General features: G+C 52.1%; 1 protein-coding gene across 2 annotated transcripts; it reads right to left on the reverse strand.

Annotated features, from left to right (window-relative positions):
* Positions 1 to 4345: 4345 nt before the first annotated feature.
* Positions 4346 to 26071, reverse strand: LOC143833617 (uncharacterized). 2 transcript variants are annotated; one of them, XM_077329671.1, is made up of 9 exons: positions 25670 to 26068; positions 23971 to 24249; positions 19442 to 20623; positions 16207 to 16322; positions 15101 to 15233; positions 13178 to 13335; positions 11516 to 11655; positions 9342 to 9668; positions 4346 to 6393 (listed from the first exon to the last, which is right to left on the reverse strand). In XM_077329671.1, the coding sequence occupies exons 1-9, from the start codon at positions 25848 to 25850 to the stop codon at positions 6216 to 6218; spliced, it is 2694 nt and encodes an 897-aa protein (XP_077185786.1). In that variant the 5' UTR covers positions 25851 to 26068; the 3' UTR covers positions 4346 to 6215. The 2 variants fall into 2 exon arrangements, with proteins under 2 accessions (XP_077185786.1, XP_077185787.1); XM_077329672.1 differs by having other exon boundaries at positions 6256 to 6393; positions 9306 to 9668; positions 25670 to 26071.
* Positions 26072 to 27086: the final 1015 nt, after the last annotated feature.

The following is a 27086-nucleotide window of genomic DNA, read 5'->3' on the forward strand; positions in this document are numbered from 1 at the left end:
GGCCTTGGACCCCATGGAGGGTCAGGGATGCCAGCCTCCAGGTGGGGCCTGGGGATCCCCTGGAATTCCAGCTCCTCTCCAGACTGCAGAGATCAGTTCCCCTGGAGGAAAGGGCTGCTTGGGAGGGGGGACTCTGTGTCCTTGGACCCCTCTGAGGGTCAGGGATGCCAGCCTCCAGGTGGGGCCTGGGGACCCCCTGGAATTCCAGCTCCTCTCCAGACTGCAGAGATCAGTTCCCCTAGAGAAAAGGGCTGCTTGGGAGGGGGACTCTGTGGCCTTGGACCCCACTGAAGGTCAGGGATGCCAGCCTCCAGGTGGGGCCTGGGGATCCCCTGGAATTCCAGCTCCTCTCCAGACTGCAGAGATCAGTTCCCCTGGAGGAAAGGGCTGCTTGGGAGGGGGGACACTGTGGCCTTGGACCCCACTGAGGGTCAGGGATGCCAGCCTCCAGGTGGGGCCAGGGGACCCCCTGGAATTCCAGCTGCTCTCTAGACTGCAGAGATCAGTTCCCCTAGAGAAAAGGGCTGCTTGGGAGGGGGACTCTGTGGCCTTGGACCCCACTGAAGGTCAGGGATGCCAGCCTCTAGGTGGGGCCTGGGGATCCCCTGGAATTCCAGCTCCTCTCCAGACTGCAGAGATCAGTTCCCCTGGAGAAAAGGGCTGCTTGGGAGGGGGGACTCTGTGGCCTTGGACCCCACGGAGGGTCAGGGATGCCAGCCTCCAGGTCGGGCCTGGGGATCTCCTGGAATTCCAGCTCCTCTCCAGACTGCAGAGATCAGTTCCCCTGGAGGAAAGGGCTGCTTGGGAGGGGGACTCTGTGGCCTTGGACCCCACTGAGGGTCAGGGATGCCAGCCTCCAGGTGGGGCCTGGGGATCCCCTGGAATTCCAGCTCCTCTCCAGACTGCAGAGATCAGTTCCCCTGGAGGAAAGGGCTGCTTGGGAGGGGGGACTCTGTGTCCTTGGACCCCTCTGAGGGTCAGGGATGCCAGCCTCCAGGTGGGGCCTGGGGACCCCCTGGAATTCCAGCTCCTCTCCAGACTGCAGAGATCAGTTCCCCTAGAGAAAAGGGCTGCTTGGGAGGGGGACTCTGTGGCCTTGGACCCCACTGAAGGTCAGGGATGCCAGCCTCCAGGTGGGGCCTGGGGATCCCCTGGAATTCCAGCTCCTCTCCAGACTGCAGAGATCAGTTCCCCTGGAGGAAAGGGCTGCTTGGGAGGGGGGACTCTGTGGCCTTGGATCCCTCTGAGGGTCAGGGATGCCAGCCTCCAGGTGGGGCCTGGGGATCCCTTGGAATTCCAGCTCCTCTCCAGACTGCAGAGATCAGTTCCCCTGGAGGAAAGGGCTGCTTGGGAGGGGGACTGTGGCCTTGGACCCCACTGAAAGTCAGGGATGCCAGCCTCCAGGGGGGCCTGGGGATCCGCTGGAATTCCAGCTCCTCTCCAGACTGCAGAGATCAGTTCCCCTGGAGGAAAGGCCTGCTTGGGAGGGGGGGCACTGTGTCCTTGGACCCCACTGAGGGTCAGGGATGCCAGCCTCCAGGTGGGGCCAGGGGACCCCCTGGAATTCCAGCTCCTCTCCAGACTGCAGAGATCAGTTCCCCTAGAGAAAAGGGCTGCTTGGGAGGGGGACTCTGTGGCCTTGGACCCCACTGAAGGTCAGGGATGCCAGCCTCTAGGTGGGGCCTGGGGATCCCCTGGAATTCCAGCTCCTCTCCAGACTGCAGAGATCAGTTCCCCTGGAGAAAAGGGCTGCTTGGGAGGGGGGACTCTGTGGCCTTGGACCCCACGGAGGGTCAGGGATGCCAGCCTCCAGGTCAGGCCTGGGGATCTCCTGGAATTCCAGCTCCTCTCCAGACTGCAGAGATCAGTTCCCCTGGAGGAAAGGGCTGCTTGGGAGGGGGACTCTGTGGCCTTGGACCCCACTGAGGGTCAGGGATGCCAGCCTCCAGGTGGGGCCTGGGGATCCCCTGGAACTCCAGCTCTCCAGACTGCAGAGATCAGTTCCCCTGGAGGAAAGGGCTGCTTGGGAGGGGGACTCTGTGGCCTGGGACCCCACTGAGGGTCAGGGATGCCAGCCTCCGGGTGGGGCCTGGGGATCCCCCGGAATTCCAGCTCCTCTCCAGACTGCAGAGATCAGTTCCCCTGGAGGAAAGGGCTGCTTGGGAGGGGGGACTCTGTGGCCTTGGACCCCATGGAGGGTCAGGGATGCCAGCCTCCAGGTGGGGCCTGGGGATCCCCTGGAATTCCAGCTCCTCTCCAGACTGCAGAGATCAGTTCCCCTGGAGGAAAGGGCTGCTTGGGAGGGGGGACTCTGTGTCCTTGGACCCCTCTGAGGGTCAGGGATGCCAGCCTCCAGGTGGGGCCTGGGGACCCCCTGGAATTCCAGCTCCTCTCCAGACTGCAGAGATCAGTTCCCCTAGAGAAAAGGGCTGCTTGGGAGGGGGACTCTGTGGCCTTGGACCCCACTGAAGGTCAGGGATGCCAGCCTCCAGGTGGGGCCTGGGGATCCCCTGGAATTCCAGCTCCTCTCCAGACTGCAGAGATCAGTTCCCCTGGAGGAAAGGGCTGCTTGGGAGGGGGGACTCTGTGGCCTTGGATCCCTCTGAGGGTCAGGGATGCCAGCCTCCAGGTGGGGCCTGGGGATCCCCTGGAATTCCAGCTCCTCTCCAGACTGCAGAGATCAGTTCCCCTGGAGGAAAGGGCTGCTTGGGAGGGGGACTGTGGCCTTGGACCCCACTGAAAGTCAGGGATGCCAGCCTCCAGGGGGGCCTGGGGATCCGCTGGAATTCCAGCTCCTCTCCAGACTGCAGAGATCAGTTCCCCTGGAGGAAAGGCCTGCTTGGGAGGGGGGGCACTGTGTCCTTGGACCCCACTGAGGGTCAGGGATGCCAGCCTCCAGGTGGGGCCAGGGGACCCCCTGGAATTCCAGCTCCTCTACAGACTGCAGAGATCAGTTCCCCTAGAGAAAAGGGCTGCTTGGGAGGGGGACTCTGTGGCCTTGGACCCCACTGAAGGTCAGGGATGCCAGCCTCTAGGTGGGGCCTGGGGATCCCCTGGAATTCCAGCTCCTCTCCAGACTGCAGAGATCAGTTCCCCTGGAGAAAAGGGCTGCTTGGGAGGGGGGACTCTGTGGCCTTGGACCCCACGGAGGGTCAGGGATGCCAGCCTCCAGGTCAGGCCTGGGGATCTCCTGGAATTCCAGCTCCTCTCCAGACTGCAGAGATCAGTTCCCCTGGAGGAAAGGGCTGCTTGGGAGGGGGACTCTGTGGCCTGGGACCCCACTGAGGGTCAGGGATGCCAGCCTCCGGGTGGGGCCTGGGGATCCCCCGGAATTCCAGCTCCTCTCCAGACTGCAGAGATCAGTTCCCCTGGAGGAAAGGGCTGCTTGGGAGGGGGGACTCTGTGGCCTTGGACCCCATGGAGGGTCAGGGATGCCAGCCTCCAGGTGGGGCCTGGGGATCCCCTGGAATTCCAGCTCCTCTCCAGACTGCAGAGATCAGTTCCCCTGGAGGAAAGGGCTGCTTGGGAGGGGGGACTCTGTGTCCTTGGACCCCTCTGAGGGTCAGGGATGCCAGCCTCCAGGTGGGGCCTGGGGACCCCCTGGAATTCCAGCTCCTCTCCAGACTGCAGAGATCAGTTCCCCTAGAGAAATGGGCTGCTTGGGAGGGGGACTCTGTGGCCTTGGACCCCACTGAAGGTCAGGGATGCCAGCCTCCAGGTGGGGCCTGGGGATCCCCTGGAATTCCAGCTCCTCTCCAGACTGCAGAGATCAGTTCCCCTGGAGAAAAGGGCTGCTTGGGAGGGGGGACTCTGTGGCCTTGGACCCCACGGAGGGTCAGGGATGCCAGCCTCCAGGTGGGGCCTGGGGATTCCCCGGAATTCCAGCTCCTCTCCAGACTGCAGAAATCATTTCCCTTGGAGGAAAGGGCTGCTTGGGAGGGGGGACCCTGTGGCCTTGGACCCTTCCCAAACACCCAAATCCATAGGCTCTACCCCCCTCCCCAAAATCTCTAGCCAAAGCACACAACTCTAAAACATATGCAAAAATTTCTCCAAGCTTTGGGGATACAAGCATGAAGCTCATATTGATGAACAGAACTTTGGAATTATTTCCCAGGACAGAGCTGGACGTGGATTTAAGTCACCGCGGTCATCCGGTTCCATCCGTTTATTTATTCCCGTTTCTTTACAGTCAGCCTCTCCCGCTGAGACGCAAAGCAGATTACACCAATTCGGAACAAGGCAGCCGTGTATAATGCATACAGCCAACCATATAATAAGTGGATTTCAGAATTAGAGTCCAGCACGCCCAAGAAAGTAGAATATATACACAGAAACAGTCGGATACGCACAGGAGCTTCATTAAACTGGATAGCCGCAGCAGAGAAGCAGGGAAGCAGCGTAATATATACAAACAAGCCAAGCGATGCAAAATACCTACCTTTTTTTACAGAGACTGCTAACGACCGCTTTATAAAAAGCTGGGAAAGAGCTTTTGGTTGTTAACCGATAGAACTGTGCTACCGCAGTTCCCACAGGGTAGAAAAATGGACAGCCAAACCAGAGTGCATTTCGGGCAGGGGTAGTCGAACTGCGGCCTCCAGATGTCCATGGACTACAATTCCCATGAGCCCCTGCCAGCATTCGCTGGCAGGGGCTCATGGGAATTGTAGTCCATGGACATCTGGAGGGCCGCAGTTCGACTACCCCTGATTTACGGATTTCTGTTTACAGGCCTGGGGTAGGGAATTACCAACCCCTCTGCCTCAATTTTCCACCCCTGGGGAACTGAGAAATGTCTGAGGGCATGACGTCCATATAGTTACACTCTAGGAATGTCCCCGGATCTCTATGGCAGGGTTCCTCAACCAGGGATCTGCAGAGGGGCTTTCCAGCCATTCACCTTTTGCTTTAATGGACTTGGCCACAAGCTAGGGGACCGGCCACTTTAATTTCCCCCTCCTGGGTGTGTCCTCTTGGGATTTCTGTGTCTGGGAGGGAGCGGAGCCTCCACACCTATTCCTGCCTTAAACCACCTCTTGTCTTTCTCCCTCTTGTTTGAAGAAAGGAGGAAGATCGGCACGGTATAGTGCAGGGTGACCAAATTGTGGCCCTCCGGATGTCCATGGACTACAATTCCCAGGAGCCCCTGCCAGCGTGGTGCTGGGAACTACACAGGCCACTCCCCAAAGCAGCCGTTTTCTCCCGGGGGAATGGATCGTTGTCCTATGGAGGTCATAGTCATTTCAGGAAGAAGAAGGTCAAGGAGAAGGGCACCCCAATTTTTACTACCTGAAGGAGTCTTGTTATCGCCTTCCCTCCCTCTCCCCACAACAGATATCCTGTGAGGTCGATAGGGCTGAGAGAGCTCTGGAAGAACTGTGACTGTTTCAAGGGCTGCATTTACAGGAGTAGGGAATCAAACCTGATTCTCCAGATTAGAGGCTGTCATTCTTAACCACGCCACCAAGCTGGATCTTTGAGAAGAAAAGCTGGATTTTTCTATCCCAATTTTTACTATCCGGAGGAGTCTTAAAGGGTCTTACAATCACCTGCCCTTCCTGTCCCCACAACAGACACCCTGTGAGGGAGGAGAGGCAGAAAGAGCCCTGATATTACTGAAGAAGAAGAAGAGTTGGTCCTTAGATGCCGCTTTTCTCTACCCAAAGGAGTCTCAAAGCGGCTTCCATTCGCCTCCCCTTTCCTCTCCCCACAACAGACACCCTGTGAGGGAGGGGAGGCTGAGAGAGCCCTGAGATTACTGAAGAAGAAGAGTTGGTTCCTAGATGCCACTTTTCTCTACCCGAAGGAGTCTCAAAGCGGCTTCCAGTCGCCTTCCCTTTCTTCTCTCCACAACAGACACCCTGTGTGGCAGGTGGGGCTCAGAGCTCTGGGAGAACTGTGACTAGCCCGAGTTCCCCCAGCTGGCTGCACATGGAAGAGTGGGAATTCAAACCCGGTTCTCCGGATTAGAGGCCGTCGCTCTTAACCACGACAACATGCTGGCAAAGAGCTGCGGACCCCACCCAGAGGCTGATGGTCCTGGTCAAGACCACCACCCTGAATCTTCAGGGGGCACCGAAGCTTTGGACAAAGGAGGAGATGGGGCAGGTGTTCTGTTTGACACCTCTGGGAACCAGACGCATCCCGAAGCGCTTGCCCTCTCCCCGCCCCCCTATCCAGGGCCCCGTCCCAAGCCAGGCCCTCCCGGTGCCTCAGTAGTCGTCTTCGTTCTGTTGCGGCCGCAGCACCACGCTGTGATAGGCCTTGATGCAGGAGAAGGCGGTGGGCGGGATGCGCCGGCGGTCGATCAGGTTGTTCTCCAGGTGCATCGACACGATGTTGGAGTCCTCGGTGACTCGGGTGTCGCAGACGGAGTTCAGGGGGACGTGCCTGGTTGGGAGAGAGAACGGGAAGGCTCAGGGGACCTGCCGGGGTCTGGACTCGCTCTCTGCATCTGGAGCAGCCCTCACAGGGGCATTAGGACCCCCTTTTTCTAGATGTGGGGCTGGGCTGCTTCCCTTCCAGAGCCAGCTGGGAAATCGCCTGGAATTACAACTGATTTCCCTGTAGGAAGTAAAGGTAAAGGTAAAGGTATCCCCTGTGCAAGCACCGGGTCAAGTCTGACCCTTGAGGTGACGCCCTCCAGCGTTTTCATGGCAGACTCAATACGGGGTGGTTTGCCAGTGCCTTCCCCAGTCATTACCGTTTACCCCCCAGCAAGCTGGGTGCTCATTTCACCGACCTCGGAAGGATGGAAGGCTGAGTCATACTTGAGCCGGCTGCTGGGATTGAACTCCCAGCCTCATGGGCAGAGCTTCATACAGCATGTCCACTGCCTTACCACTCTGCGCCACAAGAGGCTCAGGAAGTAAAGGACTTTGTGCTTTTTCGTAGCCTTAGACTTCCAAGGGAACTCCGCACAGTCAGAGAGACACAGTGGAGAGATGTTGTCAGGCCAGAAGGGAGGATGTTTCCCCAAGGGCAACAAATCCATACCCCAAATCAGCCTTTCTCAACTTTTTTTTACCCTTGAGGAACCCCTGGAACATTCTTCAGGCTCCGAGAAACCTCAGAAGGGGTGCAATTGTAGAGAATATGATCAGGAAGTAAAGCTGTGGACATGCCCACCCAGGGCCCCCACCAGGCCCATCATTGGCCATTTTGGGGGGGTCGACATGACCCTATATGGTCATATCACCCGATATATGTTTAACCCTAACAAATTTTAAAAATATCTTAAACATTAATTCCCACTCATCCGGGAAACCTTTCCAGGGCTGTCAAGAAACCCGAGGGTTTCACGAAACCACGGTTAAGTAAGCCTGCTCCAAAGAAATAGCATAAGAGCCGCAGAGAGAAGGGATATCCAGGGCCTGGGCCTCTCTATCGCTCGGACTCTACATTGTCCCCCACTGAAGTCTTAAGTTAAGGAACGGTGTAATGTGCATTTATATATTTTCAGATTTTAAAAAGAATTAGTTTTTAAAACCCAATTTTCTCTCCCTGAAGGAGTCTCAAAGTGGCTGACAATCGCCTTCCCTTCCTCTCCCAAGAACAGACAACCTGTGAGGTAAGTGGGGCTGAGAGAGCTCTGAGAAAACTGCTCACTGAAAACTGCTCTGTGAGGACAACTCTGAGAGGACTGTGACTAGCTCAAGGCCACCCAGCTGGCTGCATGCGGAGGGGCGGGGGTCTCAAACCCGGCGCTGCTCTTAACCACTAGGTGAAACTGGTCCCAAGGACTTAAGGCGGGGTGACAAAAAAGATAGAAATGACGTCAGACATGAAAAACTGCAAAATTAAATTAATCATCATCATGAAATACATTATAAAATGCAATAAAAGCCCTAACTGAAATAAAATTTGCCCAATTCTGCCCCCTGTCTGGGGAGAGAGGAAGGGGCGGTATATATGTCAACTCCTCTAGCAGGGATGGCCACCAAATGGCTCTCCAGATGTCCATGGACTACAATTCCCATGAGCCCCAGGGGTTCATGACCCCTGGGGCTCATGGGAATTGTAGTCCATGGACATCTGGAGAGCAACAGTTTGGTCGCTTCTGTCCTAAAGTTTACTTGATGGAATCCAAACACAAATCAGGCAGGGAGGCCGGCTGAAATCAGATGTATCTCAGGCCTGGCGGAACAACTCTCTTTTCCGGGCCCTGTGGCATTGCTTCTGCTCCCACCAGGTAGACTGTTCCACCAGGTAAATAATCTTACACCAGAGAACTGTGACCCAGGCTGTTTTGGAGTATGGGACTCTATGGTATGCTGTAGATTTCTCTCCCTCCGCAGGCACTGCCTCCAAATCTCCAGAAATTTCCCAGATGGTAGCTGCCATCTTGATTCTGGAGAACGTTCCGGCGGGTGGACTCATTGGCATTATATCCAGCTGAGGTTCCCTCCCCACCACAAAGCCCACCCACCCCCAGCTTGAAAGCTCCTGCAGGGCTCACAGCTCCTCTGGGAGCTCATTCCACCAGGTAGGGGCCTGGACCGAAAAGGCCCTGGCCCTGGTTGAGGCCAGGCGGACCTTCCTTGGGCCAGGAATGACTTCTTGCCTAGATCTTCCCCAGCCTCTCTGCTTCCTGGGGGTGGGAGTCCAGAAGCTCCGGCCATGAGCAGGGAACGCCATGATCCGAGCCACCAATGAGCCTCTCCTAATGCGCTATTCCGACATGCGAGCGGCTCTCCGTTTCCTCCAGCCAGGGAGACACCACGGATCGGCCCCAGAAAGTTACGTAGATAAAATTGAAAGGGTACAGAGGAGAGCGACGAGGATGATCTGGGGCCAAGGGACCAAGCCCTATGAAGATAGGTTGAGGGACTTGGGAATGTTCAGCCTGGAGAAAAGGAGGCTGAGAGGGGACATGATAGCCCTCTTTAAGTATTTGAAAGGTTGTCACTTGGAGGAGGGCAGGATGCTGTTTCTGCTGGCTGCAGAGGAGAGGACACACAGTAATGGGTTTAAACTTCAAGTACAACGAGATAGGCTAGATATCAGGGAAAAATGTTCACAATCAGAGTAGTTCAGCAGTGGAATAGGCTGCCTAAGGAGGTGGTGAGCTCCCCCCTCACTGGCAGCCTTCAAGCAAAGGTTGGGTACACACTTTTCTTGGATGCTTTAGGACGCTTTGGGCTGATCCTGCGTTGAGCAGGGGGTTGGCCTAGATGGCCTCTATGGCCCCTTCCAACTCTATAGTTCTGTGATGGCCTGTGTGGCCCCTTCCAACTCTATGATTCTATGATTCTACCAGCTCAACCCAGGTACCCTTCCCCCGAACTAAGGTCATCCCTCACCCAAAGCCAGCGGGGAGCGGGACAGGCGCTCTTCACCTGATGCGGTTGTTGCTCAGTCGCAGGACCTGCAGCCCCTTCAGGTGCAGGATGCCGCGGGGGATGGCTTGCAGCTGGTTGTTGTCGAGAAGGAGTTCCGCCAGCGAGCGGTGGAGCCCCAGGAAGGAGACGGCGTGGATGCCGTCGTCCCGCAGCGCGTTGTGCGACAGGTGCAGGAACTCCAGGCCGGGCGTCATGTGGGCGAAGACGTAGCCGGGGATGCGCTCGATGCGGTTGTGGTGCAGGGTCAGCTGCTTCAGGTGGCGCGGCAGGAAGGAGGGCACCAGAGCCAGGCGGTTGTGGGAGAGGTCCAGGGCTTCCAACTTCCTGGGGAAGGGGGCAGAGGAAAGAAGACAGTTGGGGGGTCTGATGTTTAAAAAAAAATAACCTGAGAGGTTGACTCATTTGTCAACTGCCCTGAGTCCGCTTGGAGAGAGGGGCGGTTTATAAATCTATTAAATAAATAAATAGACGGCAGTTCCACTCCCCACCTTGTTGGTTTCCGGTAGGGTGGCGAACTCCCACTTGGAAAATACGTGGAGATTTTGGGGGTGGGAGAAAACCGCAAAGAGGAAGAAAAACTCGAAAGGACCAGAACGGAAAAAACCTAACTGAAAAATGGGTAGGACCCTAAAGCAGTCTTTCACAACCAGGGTTCTGGGAAACCCTGGAGCTTCTTGACGGCCCTGTAATTTTTATTTATTTATTTGCTTGTTTGTTTGTTTCAGTGGTTCTCCAGCTTCCTAACACCGCAACCCTTTAATACAGTTCCTTGTGTTATGGTGACCCCCAGCCATAAAATGATGCCAGTGTTCTTTCACAGAAATTAAACCGAAACTGACCAATGGCGTGAAGATCCATGGTTCATGATTGTATATAAATTGGTTTTTCCCCCCGGGGTTTCTCAGTTCCATTCTGCCTCTTGTCCCCCCATGCTGATCTCGCTCTTTTCCGCTGCTCCAGACAGACGAACGCTCTATCTCAACCTACCCCGCAAGGATGTTGTGTGGATGGCGCCTCCCTGGCCAAGCTGCATGCCCTGCCGTGACCCCTGTGAAAGGGTCGCTCGACCCCCAAAGTGGTCCTGACTCCCAGGTTGAGATTCATTCATTCATTCATTCATTCATTCATTCATTCATTCATTCATTCATTCATTCATTCAGTTATTGCCCTCCCCTCGAGGCTTGGGGTGGTTTACATAAACGTAGGAAAACCGTAGCCTATTCTTAGAAAAACGTAATATGTGCTATACCATAGTCAACTTCAAGACCTAACGCATTTTGACCCGAATTGGGTCTTCTTCAGAGGTCTGATGATGGACACAGGTAAGGAATGCTGGGTGGGGCCATGGGGACAGGAGTGGGCTCCATTGGCTGGGGACCCCTGAAGACATGGAAGAGAGGCCCCTCAATGGTTTAGGTGGGGCCTGGAGATCAACTGGAAGAGGCCGGGCTCTCAATGGGCACTTGGGAACTGGGCTGCCAGCTCTGGATGGGTAAGCTCATCTGGAATCTGTGACCCAGGGCAGGCAGTGTTTGGGGAAGAGAGAGACCTCATCAGGGAGCCCACCCTCCAGCTAGTTTTTTCGACTGGAGCTGACCTTGGTCATCTGGATATCAACTGTAACAACACAGGATGGATCAGGCAGAAGAGAGGTTCACAGAGACCAGGAAGCAGTCCTAGCTATGGGGCAGCAATCTCGGCTTCCGGGCCCAGCTCTAAAAAGGCTAGGTTGACTTGCTCTTAGGTGCACAGTTGTGTCCGACCCATCGTGACCCCATGGACAATGATCCTCCAGGCCTTCCTGTCCTCTACCATTCCCCAGAGTCCATTTAAGTTTGCACCTACTGCTTCAGTGACTCCATCCAGCCACCTCATTCTCTGACGTCCCCTTCTTCTTTTGCCCTCAATCGCTCCCAGCATTAGGCTCTTCTCCAGGGAGCCCTTCCTTCTCATGAGGTGGCCAAAGCATTTGAGTTTCCTCTTCAGGATCTGGCCTTCTAAGGAGCAGTCAGGGCTGATCTCCTCTAAGACTGACCGGTTTGTTCGCCTTTCTGTCCAAGGGGCTCGCAAGTGTCTTCTCAAGCACCAGAGTTCAAAAGCCTCAATTCTTTGACGCTCGGCCTTCCTTATGGTCCAACTTTCGCAGCCATACATTGCAAAGGGTGACTTACGGGAGGTCTATCCAGGCACGTGGAGCGAGGCGATCTTCCTGAAGCTGGTTGTTGCTCAGGACCAGCACGGTGAGGTTGAGGGTTTTGTTGAGGACGCCTTCTGTCACCTCCTCGATGCGGTTGGAATCCAGGTGCAGCTCCTGCAAAGGGCGGAGGAGTCACTTACGTGGGAAGCCAAGAAAAGCCCTGCTGGATATGAGCAGTAGTCAACCTCTTGTCTCACCCAGAGGCCAACCAGTTCCTCCGGAGGGCCAAAGACAGGGCAGAGAGGCCGAGGCCTTCATGAGAACATCAGAAGAGCCCTGCTGGGCCAGACCAGGGGGGGTCCATCTAGTCCAGCCTCCCGTCTCACCCAGGGGCCAGCCAGTTCCTCTGGAGGGCCAACAACAGGGCAGAGAGGCCGAGGCCTCCATAAGAGCCTCAGACTATAGCTTCATGCCCCCCTCCCTGAACCCTGTCATTCTTTAGGCTCTGCCTGCAAATCTCCAGGGATTTCCCAAACTGCAGTTGGCACCCCTTTTTTCTAAGGGTCAAACAGGAATGCTGGGGGGGGGGGTATCCAGAACAAAAGGTTCTCCTGCAAGTAGATTCCTTCTTGTCTTTCAAAGACTTCAGCTGTTTAGCCATGAGTCCAGGGGCACCATGAAGACTCACAAAGTTTTATTCAAGATGTAAGCTTTCGTTTCCACAGCACACTTCTTCAGATATTGAAATAAGTGGCTATCACTTTTAAAACAGCCCCAAAACATTGTTTCCTTACAAAGGCCAAGCAAAACAATTTGCCCTTGCATGCTTGGCAGAACCTAAACAAATCCCGCATTCCAAAGGGCCACAACTGAGAAGGCCTTGCCCCTGGTGACTGCTAACTGAACCACCCTGGCAGGGGCTCATGGGAACTGTAGTCCGTAGATGTCTGGAGAGCCACAGTTAGCCACCCCTGCCCTAGACAAAAATCCTCAATTTGTTACTGTTTTTGACATCACAAGGAGACAACTTTATTAAATAGGGGTGGGGGAGGGTGCTGTATAGGGCTGCCAACCTCCAGGTGGAGCCTGGAGATCTCCCAGAACAGAGGTCCCTCTCCTTCCAAAACTCCACCCTCACCATATTCCACCCAAAACCTCCAGGAAATTCTCAGCAATCCATTCGGATAAGCCTGAAAGTAATTTTGGGCTAATAGGAGCCTCTTGTGGCACAGAGTGGTAAGGCAGCGGACATGCAGTCTGAAAGCTCTGCCCATGAGGCTGGGAGTTCGATCCCAGCAGTCGACTCAGCCTTCCATCCTTCTGAGGTCGGTAAAATGAGGACCCAGCTTGCTTGCTGGGGGGTAAACGGTGATGACTGGGGAAGGCACTGGCAAACCACCCCGTATTGAGTCTGCCATGAAAACGCTAGAGGGCGTCACCCCAAGGGTCAGACATGACTCGGTGCTTGCACAGGGGATACCTTTACCTTTAATTTTGGGCTTATCCCAGCTGAATCAACCATCCTATTAGTTTAAACCAGCTGAATCAGAGAAACCCAAATCAATTCAGCCTGGGCTTACTGAAGAAGAATCAGTCAAACAGCTATGGATGAACTCTGTGGGGGGCTCTTTAAACGCCTCCAGCCTGACCCACCGCAGGCAGTTCCAGGGATACAGAGCTAGCATTTGCTGCTCACCTGCAGAGACGCAGGCAAACCAGAAGGGATGGCCCGAAAGTGGTTCCGGTCCAGGCGCAGGTAGATGAGCCTGCTCAGGGCCTTGAAGGCAGTCGGGAGCACGTTGCCGTCATGGAGGTGGTTCCCCTCAAGCTCCAAGGTGAGAAGTTTGAAGAGGCCTACGGAGAAGAGAGGATAAGAAAAGGAATGCGAAGAGCTCCCTCCGGAGCAGGTCTTTAAAGGCCCAGTGGAGAGGGGGGACATGGTGCCCCAGTTTGGGTCTCCAGGGAGGGAAGGCCTTGGGCCCCACTGAGGGTCATGGATGCCAGCCTCCAGGTGGGGCCTGGGGATCCCCTGGAATTCCAGCTCCTCTCCAGACTGCAGAGATCAGTTCCCCTGGAGGAAAGGGCTGCTTGGGAGGGGGGACTCTGTGGCCTTGGACCCCACGGAGGGTCAGGGATGCCAGCCTCCAGGTGGGGCCTGGGGATCCCCTGGAATTCCAGCTCCTATCCAGACTGCAGAGATCAGTTCCTCTGGAGGAAAGGGCTGCTTGGGAGGGGGGACTCTGTGGCCTTGGACCCCACTGAGGGTCAGGGATGCCAGCCTCCAGGTGGGGCCTGGGGATCCCCCGGAATTCCAGCTCCTCTCCAGACTGCAGAGATCAGTTCCCCTGGAGGAAAGGGCTGCTTGGGAGGGGGACTCTGTGGCCTTGGACCCCACTGAGGGTCAGGGATGCCAGCCTCCAGGTGGGGCCTGGGGATCCCCCGGAATTCCAGCTCCTCTCCAGACTGCAGAGATCAGTTCCCCTGGAGGAAAGGGCTGCTTGGGAGGGGGTACTCTGTGGCCTTGGACCCCACTGAGGGTCAGGGATGCCAGCCTCCAGGTGGGGCCTGGGGATCCCCTGGAATTCCAGCTCCTCTCCAGACTTTCCAGGGGCCATTCTGCACCAGGATCTATGTAGCCAATTGGTTTCAGAACGAAAAAACAGCATTTTAAATAATGGAATTCGTCATTATGCATACCTGCCTTTGTAGTGGAATCCAGTTGCGTTTCTATCGTTTCCCACAGGTTTCCGTTCTCGGCAAAAATTGCTAACCAGGAAGCGATATTTGCTGAGCTTTGTCCCGCCCTTGGCCGTCAATCAAACGAGCAGCCAATGGGTGGCCGTTATCATGCTCCCCAAAAGCCCCTTTCCCTTTAAGGCAGGTTAAAAACAAAAACACACACGTTGCAACGAATCTGCGTTGATTTGTTGCAATGGAGAGACCCATCTAGCTAGCAGGTGGTGTGTGAGCTGCCATTTCATCATTGCCACACTCCCCCCCGAGTGAAAAAGAAAATCCACCCCCCCCCCGCGCACGGGCGCGATTTTTGGCCCAAAATAAAGGGAAAATAAACCAGCAAACGGGGCTGTGTGGTGCTTGGTGACTTAAAGCAGCTCTGGGGAGGGACTGCAGCCGGGGAAGCCTCGCTGGGTGAATGAAGGCTCGCCAGTTCGTTAATCTCCGCTCACTCCGAGAAAAAAAAATGGTGATCGCTTCGCCGGAAGATCAGAGGAGAGAGCCAGGGGGAGGGACTTTGCAGAAACCGCAACAATGGTAACGCACAGAACTTTCCCGCTAGTGTTGCAGATTGGTTGCAAGAGTGTAGCGCTTTCCGGAGGGTGAATCCACTTTTTGGGATTTCCCTGAAAGCGCTACAACGAAGCGCTTTTTGCAGATTGGTTTCAGGAGTGTGGCAGATTGTCTACGGCGTTGTGCATAACCGCATTTTAGTAGCAATTACAATTTGCCATACTCCTGCTACAAAGAATCTGTGCGGAATGGCCCCAGGAATTTCCCAACCCTGAGTTGGCAACACTCACATTACGAGATGTTCCGCTCCCTCCCAAAGGAACCTGTTTTGAAATGGAGCAACCCACCACCACCACCACCACCTACACACCTCGGAAGTTGCTTCTTTGCAGCCCTTCTAAGTTGTTGTCGTTCAGCTTTAGTTCCTGGAGCGACGAAGGCAAGGCGGGGATGGTCTTTAGCCGGTTCCCGTCCAGATTGAGACGTTTCAGCTTGGTGAGATTCTGTGCAGGGGGAGGAGGAGTCAAGAAACAAGCTGCTAAAGCAGCAGTGGCTGGTGGTCATCTTTGGTAATAATGAGTTCAGGTGAGTTCAGAGACCAGAGGTTCCACCACTGCCCTAAGGAAAGACCACTAACATTTGATTTGCAAATGCTGTGAGAACAGGACATGGAGGTCCAGATGGCCAAGATTCGTTCCTCTCATCACTATCATAAAGGTCATTTATAAGATCATAAAGGTCATTTATAAGAGAGTTACTTTTATGGACTTTTATGGACCTTTGATTCTAATCGACCCAAGTTATATGGCTTAAAATATAAAGTATAAGGTATATAAAATATAAGAATTAGGGGTAGTGGGTTGAAGACTGTTTGTATCCCTGGAGAGAAAACCAATTAAGAAATAAGTTTACTGAGGAAGTAAAATACGAAAACGAGGTTTTATGCCTAGGAACCCGTTCTGAATAAAGCTTTTTGCCATCGCCAGCTTGGAAATTTCTTTCTGTTTATTAGTCTCCAAGTAGTGACTGGAAATCTCCTGGGGTTATATCTCCAAGTCACAGAAATGAGTAGCTTTCTTGGAAGTGGGTCCTAAGGCATTTTACCTCCCTGAGGTTTTTCCCTTCCCATAAACCAGGGGTAGTGAAACTGCGGCCCTCCAGATGTCCATGGACTACAATTCCCAGGAGCCCCCTGCCAGCATTCGCTGGCAGGGGGCTCATGGGAATTGTAGTCCATGGACATCTGGAGGGCCGCAGTTTGACTACCCCTGCCATAAACCTTCCTCAGACTCCCCACCCACACACACACCAAATCTACAGATCTTTCCCTGGAGCGAGCATCACTAATATGAAGGCATAGAAGACCAGTTAATAGGGACATAAATGGCATGCAAGGGAATGGAAGTTTGGGGAAAGGCACGGCTGTTTTCCCCCTCCTTCCTCCACCTGGCAAAACAGCCTTTCCCCTCCAGTCACCTGAAAAGCTTCCGCGTGTAGGCCTGAGGAATCCAGCCGGTTCTTGCTGAGATCCAGCCATTCCAGATTGGGCAGACCCAAGAAGACCCCCGCGGGAACATGGGCGATCTCGTTCTCTAGGAAGCAAATAAGAGAGAGAGAGAGAGAGAGAGAGGTAAAGGAAGGACCCCTCCCACAGTTGCGGAAATGGGAGGCGGAAGGAGCCGAAGGGAGCCTCCTTTGGATCGGATAACGGCAGGGTGACATGTCACATTCTGATCCTTAAAGCCCTCGTTTGTGTTGTCAGAGTCTGAATATGCGAGAGAGTGTGAAGCACCGGGCTGCTTAAAAGAACAAGGGAGTTTTATTGTGAAGAGAAACAACTTTGTGTAAAAAAGAGAGAGAGACCTAACTAACTGTTCTACCTGTTGTTTGCAGTCATGCTGTCTGCTGCGGAAGCAAGTGGAGAGGAAACACGCTTATAGGAGCAGGAAGCCTCCCACTGAAACCAATCAGGACTCTGGAGGAGATAATCGGGACAAGATCAGGAAGTTCTCGATCCAACTATGCTAAATATGCGTATCCTCTGACGCCCCCTGCAGGCCACTCTTTATATTCTGCTCAAACGTACCCACTGCAGATCTTGCATAGTCCAGAAGGTTGGAAGTCATAGCTTTTTATGATTGCTTCACCTGGTGTTCCTGGTTTCCTCTCGTCCTGGTTTGCAATCAAATCGTTCCCAGCCCCAGGGAAGCATGCCTGGCCTCGACTGGCCCCACCTGGTGAAATGAGCTCCCGGGTGAGCTGCGGGCCCTGCGGGAACTCTTGGCGTTCTGCGAGCCCTGGAAAATGGAGCTCTTCCGCCAGGTCTATGGTTGAGGCTGGGGGCAGTGAAGAAGATCAATGGGGGTGCCCTGTGTTAGCTGCAATCTGTGTTGTTTGGTGTAGTGGAGCCAGTTTGGTGTCGTGGTTAGGAGTGCGGACTTCTAATCTGGCATGCCGGGTTCGATTCTGCGCTCCCCCACATGCAACCAGCTGGGTGACCTTGGGCTTGCCACGGCACTGATGAAACTGTTCTGACCGAGCAGGAATATCAGGGCTCTCTCAGCCTCACTCACCTCACAGGGTGTCTGTTGTGGGGAGAGGAATGGAAAGGCGACTGTAAGCCACTTTGAGACTCCTTTGGGTAGAGAAAAGCGGCATCTAAGAACCAACTCTTCTTCTTCTTCAGTAATCTCAGGGCTCTCTCGGCCTCACCTCCCTCACAGGGTGTCTGTGGTGGGGAGAGGAAAGGGAAGGTGAATGTAAGCCACTTTGAGCCTCCTTCGGGTAGGGAAAAGCGGCATATAAGAACCAACTCTTCTTCTTCTTCAGTAATCTCAGGGCTCTCTCGGCCTCACCTCCCTCACAGGGTGTCTGTGGTGGGGAGAGGAAAGGGAAGGCGAATGTAAGCCACTTTGAGCCTCCTTCGGGTAGGGAAAAGCGGCATATAAGAACCAACTCTTCTTCCTTTTCTTCTTCTTCTTATCTTGATCATCCTTCCTCCCCTTACAGCGTTAAGGATGGGTGGTGAGCAGCATTTTGCCATGTTGCCTGTTCTTATATGTTTTGTGTCCATTTTAATGGGGTTTTGATGGGCTTTTTAACTGAACGTTTGTAACCCCGCCACAAGCCGGTATACGGGAGTGGCGGGGAATAAATTGAATAATAATAAATAATAATAAACCTGTGGCAAAAACCAAATAATGATTTGGAACGTCAGTTGGCTGATTTGAAACCGCAGGTTGCAAACCAGCAATAGTAAGAATTCGTGCTAACCACAATTTCCAGAGCTGGACCTCAGGGCAAACGAGAGTTAGGGGAAACCAAGAAATGCCGTCAGGAAATGAAAGAGATTAATGGTGATTTTTAAAAACACATCTGCGGCAAGGCATTTTCTTCTGGCTATTTTTCCCTTTATAAATGTGTCCTTTCTTTCGCCCAGTTGAATAACATGTCCTTTTATTCTGACATTCACAAATCAATACTTGAGGGAGAGGGCCTATTCTATTCTCAGACCGTAAATCAAAGCCGCAGAACGTCTAATCCGCTGTGGGCAAGGCGGATGGGACCTGGCATTCCTATGGTTTTTATGGGATTTTATTGTTCTTATGAATCTTTGTAAACCGCTGCGAGACTTTTGAGAGTGGTGGTATATAAATATAAAGATAAATTAAATAAATAAATAAATAAATGGACAATGCCCCCTCCAGTAAAAAATACACGTGAAATTGTGCTGCCCAACTGGTGTTCCTTTGGGGAATTGGATCCTCAAAGTCAGTACTATGTACTCTGATGGGCAGCCACTCTCCAGGGTCTCAGGCCAAGGTCTTTCCCACCCCCTCTTGCCCGGTCCTTTGAACTGGAGATGCTGGGGATTGAACCTGGGACCTCCTGCCTGCCAAGCAAAGGCTCTGCCACTGAGCCAGGGTCTCAGGCCAAGGTCTTCCCCATCCCCGCCTGCCTGGTCCTTCTAACTGGAGATGCCGGGGATTGAACCTGGGACCTTCTGTATGCCAAGCAGAGGCTCTGCCACTGAGCCAGGGTCTTAGGCCGTCTTTCCCCTTCCCTCCTGCCTGGTCCTTCTAACTGGAGATGCTGGGGATTGAACCTGGGACCTTCTGCCTGCCAAGCAGAGGCTCTGCCACTGAGCCAGGGTCTCAGGCCAAGGTCTTCCCCATCCCTTCCTGCCTGGTCCTTTTGACTGGAGATGCTGGGGATTGAACCTGGGACCTTCTGCCTGCCAAGCAGAGGCTCTGCAACTGAGCCAGGGTCTCAGGTCAAGGTCTTTCTCATCCCCTCCAGCCTGGTCCTTCTCACTGGAGATGCTGGGGATTGAACCGGGGACCTTTCTGCCTGCCAAGTAGAGGCCCTGCCACTGAGCCAGGGTCTCAGGTCAAGGTCTTTTCCATCTCCTCCTGCCTGGTCCTTTTAACTGGTTTTGTTTAGAATTCCTGAATACTTGTGACCAGATTTTTTCTGACCAAAGAAAGTTCCTGACTTCCAGGATATCTTTCTTTCAGCTACCAGTCCTCAAATGCCAGTTGTTCGCGAGCGATACCCGTATCTGGCTTCCGACCCACCAGACAACTCTGGATCAAGACGGACAACAGAGCGCATGGAAAGATTTGCGAGCTTCATGGCCCTAGGGGAGTCTACGTGGGCTGGAAGGTGGCAGAGGCAAGTGGAGAACCCCTTCCCCTCCTCAGATTCTCACCTGCCAGGTACAGGGTTTTGAGCACGGGGTCACTCAGCTTCGGCACGGCCTTCAGACGGGCATTCCCGCAGGCGATGGCGTGTTCGGAAAGCAGGCAGGTCGTGGGCAGCGAGGGCATGATGGGCTCATCCGGAGGCTGCAGTAACAGAGGCCGCCATTTTGGCGTGTCCACCCCAGCCTTGGAGACGTTCTTGGGGGAGGGGCTTTGTTCCTTCACGACTTCCTTTTGGGTCCTGTTCCTGAAAGGAACCCCGAGTGCCTTCCCTGCCCCTGACCGGCTACTGCTCTTGTGTGCAGCGTCACGCTTAGTCCCCGTCAGGGCTTGGCTGCCGCTCCTGCGGGAAGCACCAGGCTCTTTCCCTGGCAGCGCCCAGCTGGCATTCCTGTGGGGAGAGCCTTTGTTGAACTCAGCCTTGCTCCCGTTCCTGTGGCGAGGACCCTGCCTTTTCCTCGGCACTGCCCAGCTGGCGTTCCTGTGGGCAAACCCTGGCTTGGCTTTGCCCAGTGAGTGGTTGGCGTTCCGGAAAGACGAGCCGAGCTTTTCCTCTGTCGGTGCCCGGCTGGCGTTCTTGGGGGCAGGGCTGGGCTCCTTCCAGGGGGGCATGCCGGGCCTTTTCCCTGGAGGATCCCGACTAGCGTTTCTGTGAGTGAAATTGGGCCTCTTTTTCCCATGCGCTTGGCTAATATTCCTCTGAGGGAAGGCCGACTTTGGCCCGGGCACCGTCCAACTGGAATTCGTGGAGGGTATGCCCTGTTGTTTCCCCACTTCTGCCCCACTGGCTTTTCTGGGGTGAAAGTGGGTCACTTTCATTGGCGCCACGTGACTGATGTTCTTCGTGACGGCGCTACGCTCCTTCCATATCAGTGTGTGGCTGGCATTTCTCTTCCGGGCGCCATTTTCCTTTCCTGATGGCCAGCCACCCTTCCTGTGGGGAAAGATGACCTGCTTCTGCAGCTGTGCCCGGCTGGCATTCCTAGGAAGAAACCGGTGCTCTTTTCCTTCTTTGGTCCGACTGGCGTTTTGAGAGGTGGGACTCAAGAGCTCCTGGCTTTCATTTCTGGGCCAAGGGCCTGGCTCTTCTCTTGTAGCATTCCTGAGCGTGGCGCCATGTTCTTTTCTTCCCTGTGCCCTGTGGGAGGCGCCGTGCTTCTTGCCGAGGGTTTTCCTGGCATTTATCAACCCTGCAAAGACAGGAGACGTGTGCAGAAATGAAAAGTCCATCATTATTTGGGGTCTACACTATGGCTCTTCCAGTTGACATCCCAAAGTAGCAGCTGTCCTGTTTTCGCGTGACAAGAAAAAGAGCTGTACCAACCACTAGTATGGGGGGTGGGGAGGCTGAGGGGTGCAAATTAGGTTAAATTATTTTATTACTCTTTTTTTAAACTACCCCCCCAAAATTCCTAATGCATTTCACCTCCAAAAAAGGCTTCTTTGGGAAAAATTACAGTGTATACTACAAGGATGATCCAGATCCAGGATCTGGGGACCAAGTCCTATGAGGGAAAGCTTAGGGATTTTGGGAATGGAAGGGACCTCAGGGGCATCTAGTCCAACCCGCTGCAGAACGCAGGACTATTGATTATATAGATTTTATACTATGTTATTGATTGCTTTTAGCAATGTGGTTACCCAAGCCTGAGCTATTCAGGAAAGGCCAGCTACGAAAATAAAGTATTATAATTATCGAAATATAATTAATTAATTAATTAATTAATTATAATTATCAGCGTCCATCTATTCTATTGACCACTCCCAAATCATCTTGAGTTTATGGGAGAATTCAATATCCTTACTATACAATTGCAGCTGTTTTAACATGTTTTAATTTGTCGTTGATTTAAATCAATTTTAAATTTAATTTTATCCGTTGTTATTGTATGTTTTATATCTTTGCACAGTGCTCCGAGCCAGCTTGTTGGGAGGGCGGCCTAAAAAATCCAATAAACATAAATAAACATAACCATCGACTCGAATAAATGAAACTTTATCTTCTTGGGATATTTATGGACTGCACTCAAGAGGCCACTTATGTGACCGGGCAAAATTCTGGCATGTGGCCCAAATAGCCCAATACAAACAACTTAGAAAAGGAGGCTGTACATCACGGAAACCTCACACGTAAATCTACAAACTGGGTCACCACCTGATGTTCTTCAGTCACACATCTGGTTTACGGGCACATCTGCCCAGGGGCAGAAGGCAATTGCTTCACTTGGTGGGATGCCCAAAAGTTCTCTGCTATGTTGTGCTCAGAGAATAAAAACAGGAAGCACCGTTCCTTAAGAAGAGGTGCTGAGGCCTACGCCCACTGGCTTGGCTGTTTATTTATTATTTATTAATTAGATTTATAAGAGCACCCCTCTGGGCCCAGCTGTTTCGGGGCGGCGTACAACGATTAAAATATACAACAAAATACATAATCAGTCCTCACTATGAGTCTATGATTGTACCAACAAATATGGAAAAGAAAATAAATGCCCACAGACTGGAAATGCTCAATTTACATCCCAATTCCCACCACCACCAAAAATGAGACACCAAAGATTGCAGCAACTATCAGACCATTGTGTCAATTTCTTGTGCAAGTAGAATAATGCTCAAAGTCTTACCATACATGGAACAAGAAATGCTGGATTCAGAAGAGGAAGAGTTACAAGAGATCACACTGAAAATTTATAGAATCATAGAGTTGGAAGGGACCTCTGGGTTCATCTAGTCTGACCCGCTGCACAATACACTGGAGCATACATGAGAATTTCAGAAAAATCAGCTTGCATTTCATAGATTAAAGCATAGCTTTTGACTGTTTGGATCAGAAAAAGGTATGGTTGGCTTTAAAGAAAATGAGTGTGTTGGCCTTAGACTGTTTTGAGGCACAATCTAGACAAGAGGCCAGTGTGAGACTGAATAGGGAGAAATAGAATGGTTTACAACTAGTAAAGGTATTTTATTTATTTATTTAGATTTATATTTAAATTTTATTTATTTTATTTATTTATTTATTTAGATTTAAATTATATTTAAATTTTCAGTGTCAGTATCAGATAAGGATGCATTTTAATCTCCCTATCTCTTCTATATGTATGCAGAACACATCCTAACAACAGATTAGATTTATATGAAGGTGGGGTGAAAATTGGTGGAAGGAACATTAACATTTGATATATGCAGATAACACCACACTGTTGGCAGAAAACAGTGAGGAATTGAAACACCCGCTGAAGAACATTAACATAGAAAGTCCCAAAATAGGATTACAGCTGAACATCAAGAAGACAAAAGCAATAAACTGCTTATTAATATTTAATAACAGGTTACATAAAACATTTGCTAGGCAAAATCTACAAATCGTTAATGCAGTATGGTTCTTAAACAGAGCAAATTAAAGAGTGTATGATAAAATTAGGTCAAAATACTGGAGGACTTAGATCACTGAGAGTTAGTGTGGATCATTGTGTTGAAATGTACTGAGTGTCAAATGTTAAAAGAAACATGAGATAAAATGTTTTAAGATGATACATTACCCCTCATGTTATTGCAAGAATTAATAAGAACTATAATAACAAATGTTGGAAATGTCAAAATATAAATGCATTGTTCTGCCATAATTGGTGGACTTGCAAGAAGGCAAGGAAATACTTCAAGATAATATAAAAGAACAAGATGATATAAAATAAGCTAAATGTAAGCTCTTTGAATATTTTTCATCTTTTTAATAGAATATATGCAGAATGCAATATTTCTTTTTTTTTATTTCCTTGCATCTTTCTAAATAAATAAAAATATATACCAGAAAAAAGACGAAAGTAATGACTCCTGAGGAATGACACTAACGCTGAAGATGGAAGAAACTGAAATTGTTCAAGATTTTCTGTTCCTTGGGTACATTATTAATCAAAAGGGACACTGCACTCAAGAAGTCAGAAGAGGATTGAAATTGGGGAGGGCAGCCATGAACAAGCTAGAAAAGACCCTTAAGTGTAAAGATGTCTTGCTGGCAACCAAGATTATTAATTCATGCCATGGTATTCCCCATTGCTATGTATGGGTATGAATGTTGGACAATGAAGAAAGCTAACGGGGAGAAAAGTAGATTCCTTTGAAACGTGGTGTTGCAGGGGAGTGTGATGGGGTGGTCTGCCATAAAGACAAAGATGAGGGTCCTTGACCAAATCAACTCTTCCGGGAAGCTAAAATGCTTAAACTGAAGCTATCGTACTTTGGTCACATTACAAGAAGACAAAAGCCAACGGAAAAGACAATCATGCAAGGAAAAAATTGAGGGCAGCAGGAAAGGAGGAAGGCCCAAGAAGAGATGGATGGACTCAATAAAAGACACCCTCAGTTTGCAGGACCTGAGAGTGGGGGCGAGTGATAGGGTGTTTCAGATAATGTTGATTAGTTGGGTCTCTGTAAGCAACTTAACTGCACTTAACATACTTGCAAGCGTTAAATGGCCCTAGTCTAAGGACTCCCTCCATCTTCTTATTCCCAATTTCTTGGGCACTGTTCTTGGGGTACGTACCCCCTGTTTCAGCCAGGGTGACATTTGGCCCAGGAGCCGTGGATTCAGGTTTGGCACTTGTGCTGTTAGTGCCCGTTTTCTTGGGGCTCAACACCTTCTTTCCAGCTTTGGTCCTTTCCCTCTTAGCTCCATCTCCTTTCCAAAGCTTTTGCCCATCCAGGTGGGTTGCTTCCTTTCTTCTCAAGACTGTGTTCTTTAGGATGGGCGGTTTGCCTCCTTTCTGGGGTGCGTCCTTTCCCCCTGTAACACTCTCTAAAGCAGCTCCGGACTTCGGGGTCTCTGGGGAAAATAACACAGAAGAACAACTAGGATGCTGATATTTAGGATATTTAGGATAAAGAAACTTCCCTCTGCCTTCTATAAAAGTTAGTGCTCAACATTCCACTCACTCTCAACATTCCATCTTATTTCCTCAACATCTCACCTCACTCTCCCTCAATATTCCATCAGCCAATTCTTAAGATAAGGTAGGGTGCCAGAGCTGGGTGAGGAACACCTGCTGGAGACTTTGGGGGGTGAAGCCAGGGGAAGAAGAAGAGTTGGCTTTTATACCCCACTGTTTATTTATTTATTAGATTTTTATACCACCCTTCCATACGGCTTTTCACAAGGAGTCTCAAAGCGGCGTGCAATTGCCTTCCCTTCCTCTCCCCACCTGTGATGTAAGCAGGCCTGAGACAACTCAGAGAGAACTGGGACTAGCCCAAGGTCACTCAGCTGGCTGCATGTGGGGGAGTGGGGAATCAAACCTGGCTCTCCAGACTAGAGGCTGTCATTCTTTATGGATTCTTTATGGACTCTGAGAGAACTGGGACTGGCCTGAGGGCACCAAGCAGGCCTCATGTGTCTCAAAGGGGCTTTGCCTTTCCCTTCCTCCCACCCCCCCACAACAGACACCCTGTGGGGGAGGTGGGCCTGAGAGAGCTCTGACAGGACTGCTCTGTGTGAACAGCTCTAACAGGACAGTGACTAGCCCAAGGGCACCCAGCTGGCTGCACATGGAGGAGGAGTGAGGAATAAACCCTCATTCTCCCGATTTGATGCCACCGCTCTTAACTGCATGGCTCTCTTGAAGAAGATCAAATGGATAAATTCTTTAGTTGAAACTGTACAACTCTGGCTGCATGTTTGGCATCTCAGGCTCTCAGGTTTGACGTCAATATAGCAACGATCCCTGCAGCTGGAACCCGGGGCAGGTGTGTGTGAATAAATGGGATATTTCTTTGTCAAATGTATACCCTGCCCTCATCCTTTAAAAAATAAAGGCACTCTGCGCCACATTTGAAAAACCCTCCGAGGACATTTACATTCCGATCAAGCCGAATAAACAACGGAAGAAAAAAAAATAACAAAGAGCACTTGAACACCCACTCAAGGGTTCACCCTAGAAGCAACAGCAAACGCTCACACAGATGTGCACACAAGGAACGCACCCAAAGCCCAGGAAAAAGCCCTCCGAATCTGGCACAAAATGCCAAAGTGGGGGATAATTCAGAATAATACAGTCCCGAAGAGCCTTCAGCCCCCACCGTTTGCTCTTTCAGGTCTGAGGCTGGAAGAGGCTGTGCCACTCTGAGGCATCTCACTGTTTTGTGGTAGTTCACACACCGGACAGTCCCCTCTTTTTTCATCCTCCTGCCTAAACCATTTCCGAAAGCCCTTTCCTGGCCGGGTTCCCACAGTTGCATCCGTCACTCACCTTCTGCCACACCCTTTCCCGGGGTGAGCTGCTTCCGATGCTTCCCCCGATGGGCCGGCCCGTTTCGGCCCGAACGTGGGGAACTCAAGTCCTTGGCGGGGTTCTCGGGGGCTTTTCTGGCTGCCCAGCAGAGGGGAGCCCATAGGGTGACCGCCAAAAGAGAGAGGAGAAGCAATTTCATTGTGACTCTACTTCTCTCCCGGCGAGGATCCCCTCCAGATGCGGAGTGAGAAGGGTTTTATTCTCCGTTCCCCACGACGGTGACTCGAGGGGGGAGGAAGCGGGAGGGGGGAGCTGAATTTGGACTGGAGCAAACTGGGGAGAGCTCTGGCATGGCGAGCAATTAAGGGCCAGTTGGGGCTCTGGCTTCTCAAGATACAGGGGCGCTTGTCTGTGAACACCTGGCCAGGTTCCGAGGCCTCACACCGATGAATGGGCCTTCTGTGCACACACACAACCCGCCACTGTCCAGAAAACCGTGAGCCGCTCCAGCCAGGAGGGCGATTTGACACCCCCAGAGCTGCGCCGGGCAGTCCGACACAGTGCCGAGTCTGTGGCTGTGAAGAACAGCCTCCCTACGACGAGCAGCCTGGAGTTTTACAGCCGAGGGCCTGGACGGTGCTTTGCCTGGGGTCCGGGCTGTTTGGGAAGGTTCTCCTGAATAATCTGTTTCAGGAGCTGGGGGGGGGGGGGGGCTGTACCGAGAGCCAAGGAAGCAGCGGCCTTCGAATGCTCTTCTAATTGTGTGGGGCTCTGCGGACGTTTCCCGGGGACCGATTGCTGGGACGGTCCTTGAGGAGAAGGAAAATGCTATGTTGGGGGTTAATTAGGAAGGGGGCTGAAAAGAAATCAGCCAGGATCGTAACAACCCCTGTATAAATCCGTGGTGCGGCCTCGTTTGGGATACTGTGACTGTACCGCACCTCAGAAAAGAGATTAGAGCTTTGGAAACGGTGTGGAAAAAGAGCCAGTTTGGTGTGGTGGTTAGGAGTGCGGACGTCTAATCTGGCGAGCCGGGTTTGATTCTGCACTTCCCCACATGCATCCAGCTGGGTGACCTTGGGCTAGTCACAGCACTGATAAAGCTGTTCTGACTGAGCAATAATATCAGGGCTCTCTCAACCTCACCCACCACACAGGGTGCCTGTTGTGGGGAGAGGAAAGGGAAGGCAATTGGAAGCCACGGAGACTCCTGGTAGAGAAAAGTGGTGTATGAGAACCAACTCTTCTTCTTCTAAAAGGGTTAAGGGGATGGGACACTGTCCCCAGGAAGAAAGGCTAGAGATTAAGGCTCCTTCATATGTAGAAAGGATGACTGGCGGGGGGGGGGGGGCAGGGAGATGAGGGTGGTTTACAAATTTTATGCATGAGGTAGAGAAGGTACAGGAAGAAGTCCTTTTCTCCCTCTCTCACAAGA

The sequence above is a fragment of the Paroedura picta genome, chromosome 3 (genome assembly GCF_049243985.1).
Source record: "Paroedura picta isolate Pp20150507F chromosome 3, Ppicta_v3.0, whole genome shotgun sequence".
In the NCBI taxonomy this organism is placed as follows: domain Eukaryota; kingdom Metazoa; phylum Chordata; class Lepidosauria; order Squamata; family Gekkonidae; genus Paroedura; species Paroedura picta.

What these genes read in the sequence shown, in the direction of transcription:
- LOC143833617 (XM_077329671.1), bottom strand. Translation starts at nt 25,850, where the DNA reads ATGAAATTGCTTCTCCTCTCTCTTTTGGCGGTCACCCTATGGGCTCCC. An exon ending in GCAAAGAAGCAACTTCCGAG is followed by an intron (nt 13,336 to 15,100) that starts GTGTGTAGGTGG and finishes TCTTCTCCGTAG; the next exon opens with GCCTCTTCAAACTTCTCACC. An exon ending in CGTGCCTGGATAGACCTCCC is followed by an intron (nt 9,669 to 11,515) that starts GTAAGTCACCCT and finishes CCCCTTCCCCAG; the next exon opens with GAAGTTGGAAGCCCTGGACC.